This window comes from Acipenser ruthenus, chromosome 1, assembly GCF_902713425.1.
Source record: "Acipenser ruthenus chromosome 1, fAciRut3.2 maternal haplotype, whole genome shotgun sequence".
NCBI lineage: Eukaryota > Metazoa > Chordata > Actinopteri > Acipenseriformes > Acipenseridae > Acipenser > Acipenser ruthenus.
The window spans coordinates 115,281,246-115,297,516 of NC_081189.1; the positions used below are offsets into that span (position 1 = coordinate 115,281,246).

The 16,271-nt window shown below is 38.8% G+C and overlaps 1 protein-coding gene across 3 annotated transcripts in view; it reads right to left on the reverse strand.

Annotated features, from left to right (window-relative positions):
• LOC117420774 (protein FAM53A-like) overlaps positions 1–16,271 on the reverse strand; it is a 45,096-nt gene that overhangs the window by 12,880 nt on the left and 15,945 nt on the right. For 2 of the 3 annotated variants that reach the window (XM_034034401.3, XM_034034400.3), the window contains exons 3-4: positions 10,332–10,386; positions 5,532–6,433 (exon numbers count right to left, since the gene is read on the reverse strand). In XM_034034401.3, the coding sequence (XP_033890292.1) occupies positions 5,532–6,433; positions 10,332–10,386 (957 nt within the window). The remainder of the gene's footprint in view (positions 1–5,531; positions 6,434–10,331; positions 10,387–16,271) is intronic. The other variant, XM_059034354.1, reaches the window with a different exon arrangement.

The following is a 16,271-nucleotide window of genomic DNA, read 5'->3' on the forward strand; positions in this document are numbered from 1 at the left end:
TATATATATATATATATATATATATATATATATATATATATATATATATATATAATAAAAAATAAAATGTACCAATCTAACAATTTTAATAGCATTAATATAATCTCAAACTCCTAACTCTGGACCAGAAGAGGTCCTTTTTCTTCATCATTTTTGCTGTGAAAGAAATTACTGCACACTTGCAAGTTCACTGCTGGGAAATTTAAAAGGAAGGAGAACTGTGTTATGATTGAATCCTAAAACACTTTTGTTGTGTGGAGCCAAGGCATACAACTCAAGATATAGGCCACCTTCTAAGTACAGATCCAGGAACATGCATTGGGAGTATGTGGTAAACCACAGCTGCTCCAGTGCCACGGGCCCCTTTTCCCTCTTTTGTAATGGGAGAGGAACTAGCTGTACATGTGACAAGAAAGGCATGTCAAATCCATTGTGGTAGCATCCACTTTACACTGTGAAGTAAATCTGGACAACAGAATTGCTAATAGAAATGGTAAATTAATTGCTGGGAGCCAATTATGAATCATATTATTATGGATTTAGACAGCCCTATTTTACATTATAAAGCCCACCACAGCCTATGATTCCAATTAGTAGCCAGCATAAAAGCATAATTTAAAATAGCAAATGTTCTTCTTTAAAACATGGTTTGAAGCAGTGAAAGATACTTTCAACTGTGTGCCTACAAACTTAAAGATTACTGCTCAACACATTACAGGAGCTAAGTAAATTTCACACTTACTCCAAGGTTCCTTGTGTAGACAGCTCTGATTGAAGAATGCCTTAAAAGTTATATTTATTTTAATTTACAAGGTCAGCTTCCTGTTTTTCAGTTCTTCCCCCTGCACGGCCCACAGCAGGGGATGAAGTATTTGCAGGCGAGGGTTCCGAGGATCCCTCGGATATTTACTCTTTGCACCTTGGGTTTTTCAATTTAATACAGGCCTAGCCAAGCGTACAGGGCAGGAGGGATTTGTAATCTACAGTAACAAATGTAATGCTACTGACCAAAATGTTGAAATCATATTAGCTAATGCACTGTATGCCACAAATACATAGTTTAACTTCCCCAGAGTGCAGATTAAGGGTTTTTTTTTTTTTTTTTTTTTACTCCCACACTAACAAAGTAAGAATGCTGCTTATAACGAAAACTACAGAACTACATCTTCCTACAAAACTGAGGAACTTTGTATGTTAGCTATACAATGCAGACAATACTTTTATACGGAATGAGCCACACATTCTAGGTCTACTAAAAATGAAACCTGATAATAAACAGGCAAGCGTTTGTCACCACAGCCATTGAGGAGGTTTATTTGAACTTCTACTGGCTGTTATGAGTGATGTTTGTCATCCACAGCTTTAAAGTTATTGTCCTAACGTGCAGGCCTATATCCTTTTCAGTGCCCCAGTCCACCAATGACAAGACCAAGACATGCCTAACATTGCTAGAATGAGCAGTGTGTGATATTATATACAGTATTTAGTTATTGAAGAAAACAATAATGACAGTAAGTAGGTTATGCTGTAGCCCTGTATAAAATACACTCTGCTTGTTGATCAGAAATGGTCACAATAATATGCCAGTGTTAGACTAAAGCAATCCAGCCCTGACTCTCCCCTTACATGAGTCATCAGGATACCTTTACAGTATAAAAAATCCTTCTGACATCAAAAGAAAAATCCCCCGCATTCAATGAACTTTACAAAAACTGTTAAAGATCCACATGTCACCACCTTCAGGGAGTACTCACACAGACCTCTCAACAGACCTTACAGGGTTTACAAAGGTACACTGCAGGGAATATAATTCTGCATACCACTTTAAACTCCTCGGCACTGTATATAATATGTATAATGGTGCTGTACATCTATGTATCTCAGATTAATGACAAGGTACTGTTATCTAAAAATGAAGAGCTAAATAAACCAAGTTTTTTGGGTGTATTTTATGCAAACTCTTTATACATGCATATATATTCTACTTAGGGGGCCCTATCCCACGGTATGAGTGTTCGTTTGACCTTTCTTATGGATCACCTGTACTTTAAGTACAGACCACAAAAGCAATCCAATGACAGAGCATGAATCAGTCCAGTTGCAAATGTAAACCTGTTACAGCACAAACGCCTGCATTAGTCTTTCTCTTTTCTTCACTTTACGAGGCAGATACGCTTTTAATGAAATTTGTTTATGAAAGCCTTGTTTCATAGACTTCCAGTGCCTTTTATAAATAACATAGAAACCGAAGGGCTTAAAAAATAAACTACATTTTACAAACTACATTACCACGTTGTGATTTTTTAAATAGTGCTCCCTCGCTATAAGGCTCTCGGTTATAACGTAACGCTCCTTCAGCATGTCCCCCAATTCCCTATACTAGTGATTCATGCAATATTTCTAAAGTAAATACAGTACCGGTGTTGTTCAAACTATAAACAACTTCTCAGTCTAACTTCCGTTTCTGTCTCTCCCTTTTGATACAGTATCTGAACTGAAGAAAAGCTGCCCTGGCACTTTATAACAGACATATTATTCAGCATTTGTTTTATAACGAAATAAATATCAGGCCTATTACATGGTTCTTTCCTAAGGTATTTACTTTTTTGCTGCGAGAGGAGCTGCGGCTTTCTCTGGGAGACGAGACGCTCCAGCAGCAGAACCTGGGGTGAGCCCATTCCCTCTTCCCCTCGCCCGACCCGCTCTCCTTCTCGCACTTGGTTTGCTTGTCTGTCGCCTCGAACTGAACTCCCACCCGCTGTTTAGCCAGGCTATTTATAGTTTAAAAACTGAGAATTAAATCCACGAGTGGGATTGTGGCTTTTTTTTTTTTTTGTAAAAAATATATAATTGATTACATGGTGCTTTATGTATGGTTAATTCACTATATGTGCATTAGAGAGGGTGTTATTTTATTTGGTATTTTAGTCAGATGTGTGTTGTGTCCCGCGGCGCCCCCCACCCCCTCCCCTGTTTATAACGCTCATATTGTGTCCCCCCCAAGACCAGCGTTATAGCGAGGGAGGACTGTACTGTCGTACTGAAACTTTTGTCCTTGCATCACAGCACAGTACCACCATCACAATGTTCCTTGTGCATGCTCCTGGAAACAAAGGTCTCTTCACCTTCCTCAAGCCTCTGTGCTTATTAAATTGCCTTTGCAACCCTGTGAAAGTATACCAGTCTTGTTATGTGTGTTAGTGTTTGCAAAGCAGACCTCTGTCTTGCTCTCAGGTCTGATGATCCCAAGAGCTCCAAGCAATGCTAAGACTAGTGCGTTTGCAAAGAATAAAACCAACACACAAAAATATTTAATTCATGGAATATCTGAACACTCAATTCCACTTTTTTCTTAGTTGTATTTTTTTTATTTTAAAGTTAAAAGTACAACTTTTCCAGGTGAAATATTTGAAATAAAAAAAAAATTAGAAGTAGGCTAATTTATATTTGAAACTACCCCTAGATAGTTTCAGTTGCGATGCTGTGAAATTGTCCCTCTGCAACATTACTGAAGACAGGTTTTAGAGCATTTTCAAAACATCTGCCTGTTTCAGTACTATGACACTGTGTATAAATACCCGCTATTAGCATTAAGGATGTTCGTGAGATTAGGAAAAAGTTAAATTACAATGTATTTATTTCCTTTTCTTACAAAGCATGAGGGACACAGTAAATTCCTGCAATACAATAAGCTCTTGCTGTTCCCTACCTACAAATTAACATTTTAAAGAACTGCTGTAAAAGCTTATTGCAATCAAGTGTATCACTGTTCAATTATATAAACAGTTTTTAAATATATTTAAATGTATATATTCTCCCCGACTTCATAGTACAACAAAGCGATTTTATGTCCTATAGCTTTATATATATATATACACACACACACACACACACACACAAAATCAATAAAAGTAAAGCTACAAGGGAAAGCCAGTAAAGCTGGAATCCAAGTACATGCAACACCCAGCACTGAATGTTGGATAATGGTTAAAGCCCCAGTGAGAAATACCGATTTCAAAAGAGGGGCTGAACAGCTGTGCTTGGAAATAAGCAGAACTTAATCATGATTAGAGAGGAAGAGATGGGGAGAGACAAGTCAGCCAGGGAGGGTATTCTCCTCCACAACAGAATGTGGTGTAATTCAAGCTGGCTACAGGGCATGAGGGGTTAAAAATGTGTCTTGTACCTGAATAAAAGGGTTGTAGGCCAACAAAAAAAGAAAACGAAAGAAAGGTGAGAGCCAAGGTATTAACTACCTATTGTAAATACTATTTGCAGAGTAATTTAACAACCAGATGGAACACAGATAATGAATTTAAATTACTTCAAGTTTAGGTACAAAAGTGTTGTCTTCAGTGTTTTGCAAGGAAATAAATGGTTATCGAAGCAACAGTACTCGGCAAAACCACCTTGTATTTATACGGCCAGAAATCTTGCCACATACCGGCCATATTAGGTGAACTGAATACATGCATATAAAAAGGTAGTAGTTGTTATAGGAAGACAACATTACCAATAAATCAGACAAGTATGCAGCCAGACAAAACTGCTTGAAAATACAGGGCTTTTGTTTGGAATGAAAATAATTGTCAATATTTTTTTCATGCACTTTGAATGAATGAGCTCCAATTTAAATTGCAGGGATGACCCTCTCCCACTATCACACACTGCCTGCAACAATTGCAACTAACTGACTGCAAGCCTTGAAAACACATAAAACACCCTAAAGTTACCTGTCAAAACTAAAACTGCACAGATGGAATAAACTTTCCCACAATCTTTAACTGCTCCCGAGGGGCCTTTATCCTAGGCCTGGTATCATTCATCAAGAGCAAAAGCAAAATGCTTTCCATGGGCATTTACTTGCATGATCAAAGTTGTATTTAAAAAGTAAAAAAAAAAAAAGTCCTACTTATTTTACAGTTAGGGAGTTACACAGTGGAAGTTGATTACATTATTTAAAACGAATGGCAAAGGCTAAGTAGTCAATTGCCTAACCTCTTTACCGTTTTGTTTGAGCAACTAGCTTTCAGCACAAGTGGAAATCAGGTCAACACATTGTTGAACTTGTGTTTTTTTCTCTTTTCATTAAAAAAAATACATAAATCAAGGTCACTTAAATTTGACAGTGTAAAATGACTGCCTAAAATGACCTCTAATAAAGCAACAGTTTTTTTTTTTTTTTTTTTTTATTAAGAAATCAGAAAAGGCAGCTAATAAGCACTGAACCTCACTTAAAACACGGATATGCATGGAATCAAACATGATCAACCAAATACTTGCATAAAACAGTTATCAAGGGAGAGGAGGTAAATTGGATATTGTATTAAATTCTACTTCACTATATTACCTCATTAGTTATTTCTAATTTAAAAGCCATAAGAATGACCAGTCAGCACAAGATGGAAAACCATTATAGACTTAGCATAAAAACCTTCTGTAGCGTTTTTTTTTTTTCTCGGCAGCTGTTAAAAAAATAAAATAATTTAAAGAATGTAATTATTTTTCCCCCCCTTTTAATTTTCCCTTACCCTTGTCATTTTGAGGAAATCCAAGGACGGTCGGCTCCACCGCACATCTTCCTCGCGCCTGCGCTTCAGCCCGCTTTTCCGCTCGTTGAGCACGCAGGGCTGGGAGCGGCAGCGCAGGAGGCCCTGCCGGCGGCTCAGCTCCGGGGTGGAGGTGGGAGTGCTGTTAGCCGAAGGCAGGAGGTTCCCAGTGTCGGTGATGTGCTCCTGCGATAGAGAGAGCCGCCGCCGGGGGTGGTGGTCATAAGGGCCCCCTGAGTGCCAGTGGATGCCAGACAAGGTCGTGCTCCCCTCGCTACTGTCCACAAAGCCACTGCTGGCGGAGGAAGGCCGGGGCACAGGTGAAGCACTGAAGCTGCCACTGCTGGTGACACTGAAAGCGCTGTTGTTCAGGGAGAGCATGTGTTTGCTGCTACAGCTGCTGGAGGAAGAGGAGGAGGATGAGTAGGAAGGCTGCGGCAGGGTTGCACTGCCGTGGCTATTGCAGCGCTGCAGAGTGGCACTGCCCCCGCTGTTGCAGCGCCGCTTGGAGACGGGAGTCCAGACTTTAGAGCTGCTGCTAGGTTTCCATGGGGACCGGCAGCGTGCCAGCTCGTCAGGCTCCGACAGGGAGCGGCAGTGCCGTTTAGTGGGAGGCGCCAGCGGCTGCATGCAGTTCTCGAGGTTCAGTTCGCTGATCCAGCCCGGCAGGACCGACACGCTGCTGCTCACTCCACCACAGGTACCACTGCTGCTGGTCGTGGCAGCTACAGTGATGGCTTCCCGATGCCACTGTAATGCCATGCTGTCGGTGGCACCGTGGCTGAAGGGGCACACAGGGAAATGGAAAGGTGCATTCTTGGTCGTCGTAGAGGTCTCGGTCCTGGTGGGAGAGCCCCTGCTTATCACTCTCCACGGGCTCTCTTCTGTTGAGAAAAATTCACTAGAGTTATTAATTGGAGAGAACGAGAAATTGCAGGAGATTTAGCCTTGCAAAGCAACTACCTCAGAGAAGCAATAACATTTATACTGGGTGCACAACAGTTTAAAAAAAAAAAAAAAAAGAAGAGGATCTGAGAAGTTTGCAGTACTTATTTTAAATGTTAATTTCAATAGCCAACATTTAAAGTAAGAAACTGAAACTACTAAAGCAATATGTATAAAATACCACCACTATATATATATATATATATATATATATATATATATATATACACACACACACAGTGCCTTGCATAAGTATTCATCCCCCTTAGATCTTTCCACATTTTGTAGTGTTACAACCTGGAATTAAAATGGATTTAATTAGGATATTTTGTCACTGATCTACACAATAGTCCATAATGTCGAAGAGGGGAAAAAAAATCTACATATTTTTCAAAATCATTTACAAATAAAAAACTGAAAAGTCTTGAGTGCTTAAGTATTCACCCCCTTTGCTGTGACACCCCTAAATAAGCTCTGATGCAACCAATTGCCTTCAGAAGTCATATAATTAGTTGAATGGAGTCCACCTGTGCGCAATTAAAGTGTCACATGATCTCAGATTAAATACACCTGTTTCTGGAAGGCCCCAGAGTTTGTTAGAGCATATCTAAACAAACAGCATCATGAAGACCAAGGAGCTATCAAAACAAGTCCGGGATAAAGTTCTGGAGAAGCACTAATCAGGGTTGGGTTATAAAAAAATATCCCAAACTTTGAACATCCCCCAGAGCACCGTTAAATCCATTATTAAAAAATGGAAAGAATATGGCACAACCGCGACTCTGCCTAGAGAAGTTCATGTTATGGGGATGCTTTTCATCGGCAGGGACTGGGAAACTGGTCAGGATTGAGGGCAAGATGGATGGAGCCAAATGCAGGGATTTCTAGAGGAAAACCTGTTTCAGTCTGCAAGAGACCTGGGACTGGGGCAGAGGTTCACCTTCCAGCAGGACAATGACCGTAAACACACAGCCAAAGCTACACTGGAGTGGTTTAAAAACAAGAACCTGAATGTCTTAGAATGGCCCAGTCAAAGCCCAGACCTCAATCTGATTGAGAATCTGTGGCAAGACTTGAAAATTGCTGTTCACCAACGGTCCCCATCCAACTTGACAGAGCTTGAGCAATTTTGCCAAGAAGAATGGGCAAAAATTGCAGGATCCAGATGTGCAAAGCTGGTAGAGACTTACCCAAAAAGACTCACAGCTGTAATTGCTGCCAAAGGTGCTTCTACCAAGTATTGACTCAGGGGGTGAATACTTATGCAACCAACAAATGTCTTTTTTTTTTTGTTTAATTAACTTTTGTGTCACCTTCAAAGTGTTAAGTATGTTGTGTAAATCAAATGGTAAAAATCCCAATTAAATCCATTTTAATTCCAGGTTGTAACACTACAAAATGTGGAAAGGTCCAAGGGGTATGTAAACTTTTGACTAGAACAGTTTATTTTTGGGAAAAATCTTTTTAAAAAGTCTTGCTTTTGTGGATGAGAAAAAAAAAAAAAAGTTACAAGAAAGATTTTTTTGCAAAACTTGCAAAATGCTAATTAAAAGTATGCATTACCCTTTGATGCTATGATAGTATTGTCTACAAGGTGCTAGAAATTTCAATATGATAATGCAGAACCTAATTCTAGAAAATGCTGGACTGTAGGTGAACATTCTTAGTATAGAGTGTATAAAAGGGTTAGGCATAGGATGATTGCTGTCATTACCAATAAGTCAATATGGGGAAAAAGTAAAGAGTTATCTGAAGGCAGAAAATTATTTGTTAAAGCTGGAGAAGTATACAAGAATTCCAAGCATTTGAGTATCCCAATTTCAACTATTGTTTCTATTACCAAGAAGTACAAGACTCGTGGTACTGTCACAACCCTTCCTCAGTCTGGGAGAAAGACGGTTCTTTCACCAAGAACAAGTAGAACTATGAGGAAGGTTAATAACAACCCAAGATTGACTGCCAAAGCTATTCAGAGTGAATTGGCTGAAAGTGGGACTGGGGTTTCCATTTCAACCATAGGTCGAGTATTGCATGGTGAAGGTCTCAATGGTCAAAAGCCAAGGAAAAAGCCACTCTTAGGAAAACATCACAAGGACAATCGCTTAAAGTTTGCAAAACGCCATTTGAATGATGGATATGAGTTCTCGTCAAAGGTTTTGTGGCGTGATGAAACAAAAAAAAAAAAAATCGAACTATTTGGTCACTCTGATAATCGTTCCGTTTGGAGGAAGTCTGGTGAGGCATATAAAGAAAAGAACACCATACCTACTGTCAAGCATGGAGGGGGTAATATCCTTCTATGGGACTGTTTTTCCTCTAATGGCACAGGAAAATTAGGGTTCTGGAATGGCCTAGTCAAAGTCCTGATCTAAATCCGATTGAGAATTTTTGGTATGAGTTGAAGGCTGTGCATAAGAGATGTCCTCAGAATTTGAACTGGAACAATTTTGCGTTGTAGAATGGTCAAAAATCACGAAAGAATCATGCCAAAAAGCTCATTGACAAATATCCTAATCGTTTAAAAGAGGTTATTATTGCTAAAGGTGCCTCAGCTAGCTATTAATTTCATTTTCCTTGTCAGGGTATGAATACTTTTGAATTAGCTTTTTTGGAGTTTTACAAAACAATTGCTGAAATAAACAAACTGTAGACATCTATTACTTTTAACTTTAACTTCTTTTTTTTTTTTTTTTTTTAAACTCTCTCATCCACAAAAGCAAAACTTTTGCTACAAAAGATCGCTTTGAATCTCGTTTGAGATTTCTAGAAATTCTAATTCACGCAAGGTACAAAAGCATCTGACAGAAGTCGAAATTCAAACTTCCTTCTTGAGGGGGCCTTGTACATTAACTTACTGAAACTCAAATAAGTTAGCAGATGGTGCATTTTGTTCTGTATTAGTAGATACCATCCTGAACTAATGGAACTGGTGTTCTAGTGAATCGTGAATGAAAATGAGTGTTAAACTCTGGTTGCGTCTCAAAACTATTTGTTCGCATTTGTATGTCTAAAAGGTTAAAAAGTGAACATTTAAAGGAAGTGATAATATAATTCAATTTAAACAGTTTTGACATATAGGCCATGCATTTTGCAAGCATAGCACAGATGAAAGCCACCACTAATTTTAAATATATTGTTAGTTTATAATGGTTTAGTGGTAAATAGTGATATATATTTCTATTAGGAAAGACACAACACACTTAATAAACAAGTGCTGTTGAACACTTTAAAGTACTTAAAAATCCACTTGTAATTCATTAAGCTTTGTAGCAAATTTGCCCAAGACAACTCATATATGGTATTAGAAGGTATTATATGGCATGGTATTGGACTTTTACCCTGAATGAACAAATTGTCTTACATCATTCAAAAAGCAGGAACTCCCTAAACCAGGTTTTAAGCAATACAAACGACATTGCTTCTGCCAATTCATATATTGCCCAAGTCATTGACACAGCACAATTGCACACCTCAAAATCAGCATTATTGCTAATTCCACAGTAGTTTATAATTTCACAGTGTATACGATAAGTTTACTTTTCAATACGACCAATAAATAAATATCCAGGTTCATATTTATAACAATCTAAGTGGTCAATTGTAAAAGTATCTTGGTGTATACATTAGTGACAGACTGATTTGGGTACCCAGGTATAACGGGTATGTACATACACACCCTTTAGCCCTATATGAGCCTGAAAACAGGTTTAGTCTCCAACATGTTTGAGTAAAATAAAACAGCAGAGGAGTCCTTGTCTTAACTATTTTCTGGTCAGAAAGACTATTCTCCTATTCCTGGACCACACAACACAGCAGGTTCAGAAAAAGTTAACTTACCATGGATTTCGTAAGAGAACAGGCTGCCACTTTGGATCAGCTTTTCAGGAGAGTGCTGAAATTAACCAAAGACAAAAGGTTTCAACAGCACAAACACGCAAACAGAGGTGGGTCTTATAATTTCTAGTTTCACAGATCCTAACTAGCAGTAAATCTTACTGTGTCTAACTTATAGTAAGTAGCGGGATTCCGAAAAATATAGCGTTATACCCCCATGTGTCGCTACAACTGTATAAATATACCTGTCATTTTTCTTTATTAACCTGACGTTTTGCACTTAAAACTTTAAAGTCTGTTTCAAAGCTCTTCAAAATGGCCATTCTGTGCATTGGGGTTTGAGATCTGTCCTCTAAAATCACTGCAGAAAGAGCAATTAAAAAAAACAAAAACAACAACAAAAAAAAACTTAAGTGCTCTGGCTTTTCTGTTCCGTACCACATCATGGATCGTTATTGCTGTGTTACCTGTTTGACAATGTGGGCAATAATCCTTACACTATCAGTGCACTAGAGCGGTCATTTTGAAGAGAGCTTTGGAAAAGACTTTAAAGTTGTAAGTGTAAAAAGTTGTCAGGATGTTAATAATGAAAATAAAAATGACAGGTACATTATTTAAAGAGTTGTAGCAACACGAGGGGATGGGTAAAGCTATATTTTTTGGAACCCCTTTACTTACTATTAAGGCAGCATTTGATATTCCAAGGATAGTGCAAATCAGGGTCTGTGAAGCCAGCCAACTGTGAATCTTCAGTCCTTCCCAAGAGGAGCAGGGTTTAACTTCCAGCATTAACTTTAATTGTTCCAAAAGAATGCTGGTTGGCAGATGGCTTGTGAATTGGTTTAACTTGAAACAAATGTTATGCTTTTGACTTCTATCTGTTTGTTTGAGGGAGGATGCATTTCCCCCTCTATGTAATAAAATAAAACATACTGTAGTTTGTGACTGCCACATTTTCCTTTTGCTATTATTTAACTATATACAAAGAACAATTTAGCACACATTTAACAGGAACGAGAATGGGGAGGCTCGAGTTGCATTTCGTACACTGCATAGGTACTTGAAAACAGAACCGTTGACACATTTTCCAATATTTGTAAAATTCACAGACCTGCATGTCTGTCATTGATATTTCTCATGAATCAAAGCCAAACCCCTTGTTTTTATCAAAAACTACAGCCAACAGCAGTATTTATTCCATGCAGCAACAAGCCAGTAGCATCTGCGTTTCAGCTTTGTAACATTGCACGCTAAATTTACATTCTTGCAAACTGTATGCTGTTCATTGTCCTGTTTTTCTCAGGTTCTGATATGTCAACATGCCTAAGCTCTTAAGTTTTGGATACCATTTTTAACACAGGCCAATAGATAGTATTGTTTAGAGGCTTCCTCTCCAGGGATATCTGGGTGCAGTTCTGAGTAAACATCCTTAAGCAATGAAGTCTGTTTTGCTTGGTAAGGCAGACAGCAGCTGCTTCAATGCAAACCTTGAACTCAGTAGTTGACAGACTAAAACAATGAAAAAGCAGCGTGCACACAAACTGCTTTTGTAGGTCAGCGATGCTATGAAATCTTTTCAGTGTTAACGTTACACTAATTATATTTCATTCCTCGCTTGTTCTTTTACGTGAACTTTATGACAGATGGCAAGTAAAAAGTGAAGCTATATTCCCAAACACAGCGCCTTCGTCTTTTCTAGGGCCTGGTTTTTACATGCAACTGAATCCATTCTGTCCTGCTAAGAATGGAACTTACTATTCTAGACATGGTAAAATGTGCATTGATCAGTTTATATCTGTACTGTTCAATTGGTAACAGCATGTGTAATTCACACGTGCCAGAGGTCCATCGGTTAATAGATGGTGTTGTATCTTACGGGATCCGATATGACATGTTCTACTGTACTGCAAATGCTATTTGAAAGAAGTCCCAATTTAAACCAAACGACTTTGTATACATAATCTTTTACATGACTACTTTGAGTCAGATAACAAAAACGTTGAACACATTACAAACACATAGTTCGAAATCAAGTGAATGGTTCCCAAGATACCGCCTCACAAGTCAAAATACCGTACTGAATATTTGCAAATGAATGTCCTTTACTATTTCACCATGCTTGATATGTTCCCTGAATATATCCCAAAATGGAAATGCTAGGAACAGCAGCATTCAAATTCATAAAAGAAGTGAAACGCACCATGTGTTACTAATTCAATACTGGAATGTAGATAAGCCTGGTTGTTCCGAGGGCTCACTTTGTCCACACACAAGTGCGTGCCTGCAGTTTCGGGCACATGTCCTACAAACACAACACATTTCAGCAGATTATCTATCCAGGACTTCCTCCACTTTTATTGAGCCAATTTAAGAATGGTCCCAAAAGATGTCGGAAACACAATGGAATGGAATTAGTAACTACCACCCAACAATGACTGTACCACTACTGAAAATACTGTCAGAAGTATTAAAGACATTGCTTTACTCATTTACAATTTATTTTTAAGGTTACCCATTTCTACAAATGGAACAGGAGAGCAACAAACATCTAGTGGTGTTTGAAATATAAAATGTGTCTTCAATATGTTACAGCTGCACATTTCTGTGGCTTTTCTATTCAAAGCTTACTGTCAACATAACATATACACACTTCCTATAAACAGTACATGATTTCCCACAAGCACTCAAACATGCAAGCTCAATAACAGCACCGAAGTTAAATTGTGACTTCAATGCTAGCAACATTTTATTACTGTTCGGAATACAAAACTGATTTTAAAAAGCTATTCTTTGTCATGTTATGGCTTCTACAGACATGGGAAAATACATTATTAAATATGAGAGGATTAAAAAAAAAAAAATGAAAGAACCTTATTCATTCTTTTTTTTTATTTTATCTTCACCGTAGACAAGAGAACACTAATGAAAAGCACAGATATGTTTTTAATTCAGAATTCATATTGTTTAAACAAGCAACAATTGTGGGCCTGGATGAATGATGTCTGCCTCTGTATGCTACCAGCTGCTCAAAAACAAACCCAATGACAGTCTGATACTTTGGTCACCGTGTTTACCGTGCTCCTAATGAAATGGCGATGAGCAGAGACAATCCACCAAGGCAGATCTGTTTAACCATCCTCTATTCCCACCTGCTGATTAGGATGAGGTGTCAAAAACCATTGATCCCATCATTCTACAGAACCTGGCAATACCAGAAGCTGAAAGAGAAAACTAATCCTGACAAAAGGAAATTAACTACAGTCTCTGGCAGTAATTTCCTTGAGCTAGAGTAAATGGTCTGGTGTATGTATGCAGTTATTCCCACAGTGCATGTTAAAGTCCAGAACACTTGTATTGGGAAAGGTAGTGGATTTTAAGAACATAACATAAGAAAGGTTACAAACGAGAGGAGGCCATTCGGCCAATATTGCTTGTTTGGGTGTTAGTAGCTTATTGATCCCAGAATCTCATCAAGCAGCTTCTTGAAGGATCCCAGGGTGTCCGCTTCAGCAACATTACTGGGGAGTTGGTTCCACAATTGACTCCCACAATTCTGTGTAAAAAAGTGTTTCCTAGTTTCTGTTTTGAATGCCCCTTTATCTACTCTATTTGTTACTCCTAGTCCTTGTTTCTTTTTTTCAGGTGGAAAAAGTCCCCTGGGTCAACAGTAGCAATTTTTTATGAGACTTCTAGCATTTAGATAAATACATTTAATGGCTATCTTACCTGAGTTGTTGCCCTTGTTGTGATGTAGTCTCCCTTTTGTTGGCACCTGAGCGTATTCCACAACGCTTTCAAATTAGACTTTACATGTAGAATCTACACAAACTACTCCACATTGATAGTTAAAATAAAAATGCATATAGAATATAAATAAGCAATCTGTTTTTCTCTGTAAATCTTAAATCTCAGTTGCATAAGTATTCAACCCCTTTGCTACTGCAGCCCTAAATCAGCTCAGGTGCAAATGATTTGTTTGAAAAGTCACAATTAATAAAAATCGTTTCAGCCTGTGTGTACTCAAAGTGGTTTAACATGTAGATAATTTCCCTCCGGTATATAAAGACTTTCAAGCTGCAACTCACATAGTGATCAAACAAAGCAATCACAAAGACCAAGGAGCTTTCGAAACAAGTCAGGGATAAAGTGGCAGAGAGGCACAGAGCAGGAGAAGGGTACAAGAACATTTCAAAAGGCACTGATTATCCCTCTCAGCACAGTGAAGTCCATCATTTAGAAGTGGAAGATGCATCATACCACCCAGACACTTCCCAGACCAGGTCACCCTCCCAAACTGAGCAGCTGGGCAAGCAGGAAACTGAGAGATCTGTAAAGTTCTGTGTCTGAGATGGAAGTCAGTGTTCGCACATCAACAATAAGCCAGTCCCTACACAAAGCTGGCCTGGTGACAAGAAAGAAGCCATTTCTCAAAAAGCCTCATCTTAAAGCACATATGGAGTTTGCGAAAAATCACGTAGATGATACTGCAGACATGTGGAAAAAGGTTTTGTGGTCAGACAAGACAAAAATTGAACTTTGGTCTAAATTCCAAGCGTTACATCTGGCGTGAGCCCAACACTGCACATACCCAGTCAACACCATCAAAACTGTCAAGCATGGTGGTGGCAGCATCATGTTATGGGGACGACTCTCTTCAGCAGGGACTGGGAAGCTTGTCAGGATAGAGGGGCGAATGGATGGTGCAAAGTACAGGCGAATCCTTGAGGAAAAGTGTTTGAGTCAGCCAAGACTCTGGGGAGGAAATTCACATTTCAGCAGGACAATGACCTGAAGCACAAAGACAAAGACACACTGGAGTGGTTGAACAAGAAGAGAATTAATGTTCTTGAGTGGCCCAGTCAGTCCTGACTTGAATCCAATCGAAAATTTATGGCGAGACTTGAAGATTGAAGACCATCGATGATCCCCAACAAACTTATCAGAACTGGAGCAATTTTCTCGTGAAGAATGGGCAAGAATTTCACCATCCTACTGTGCAAAGCTTGTAGAGACCTATCCAAAAAGACTTATAGCAGTAATTGCTGCAAAAGGTGCTTCTACCAAGTACTGACTTAAGGGGCTGAATACTGATGCAACTAGTAAATTTCATTTTGTACATTTTCTTTGCAAGTTTTGCTGACATTTAACCTCCTCATATAACAGTGTTCAGTTTAACCACTACACCTTTGAATAAAAAAAAGTTTATTAAAAGCTGTACATACATTATTTGTAATTCAACAAAATGTGAAAACTTTGCAGGGGGGTGAATACTTCTGCAAACCACTGTACTTCCAATGTTGTTTCACTAATTATTAAACAAATGTTGTACTTTTCACTTGTCATTGGTGAGCAGTAATGAATCAAACCATCACCATTCAGAGAAACTCTCTGAATACAGAGGTACGTAGCAGATCCGACTGCGCTGATACCAGAGTAAGGGCGGATATGTACAAAGGTGGATAAATGAATCCTGTTCTAAACACCACACACAGCTGTGACAATTACTACATTTACACAATGATCATTTTGAGATTCAGCTTTTATTAGGGAGCTCCCCTAAATCCCTGGTTTAGAAAGATACAGGGTATTGTGACAAGAGTAGCTGTCTGCCATGTGGGTGCGTGGATTCGCTGCTGAGTGACAGGCAGATGATCGAGATTGAAGTTGATATGCCCCGCAGGCGAACAGAATTTATTTACATATCAAGTCAACACACTGAACAGCTCACATGACACTACCAGCAATGCAACACGGAGCACATGCAACACAGTGAACAACAACTTTGATAGGATCGACAATCTCTGAACTAATATCTTTGTTCAATCTCTGTTCAATAATAAACTAACGTTGCTGAAGAGCCTGCTCATGGCAGATAAACGGTTAGGACGGACACACGACGGACTACTGTAGTTGGTAGTGTGTTTAAAGCTTGTAACCTGCCAC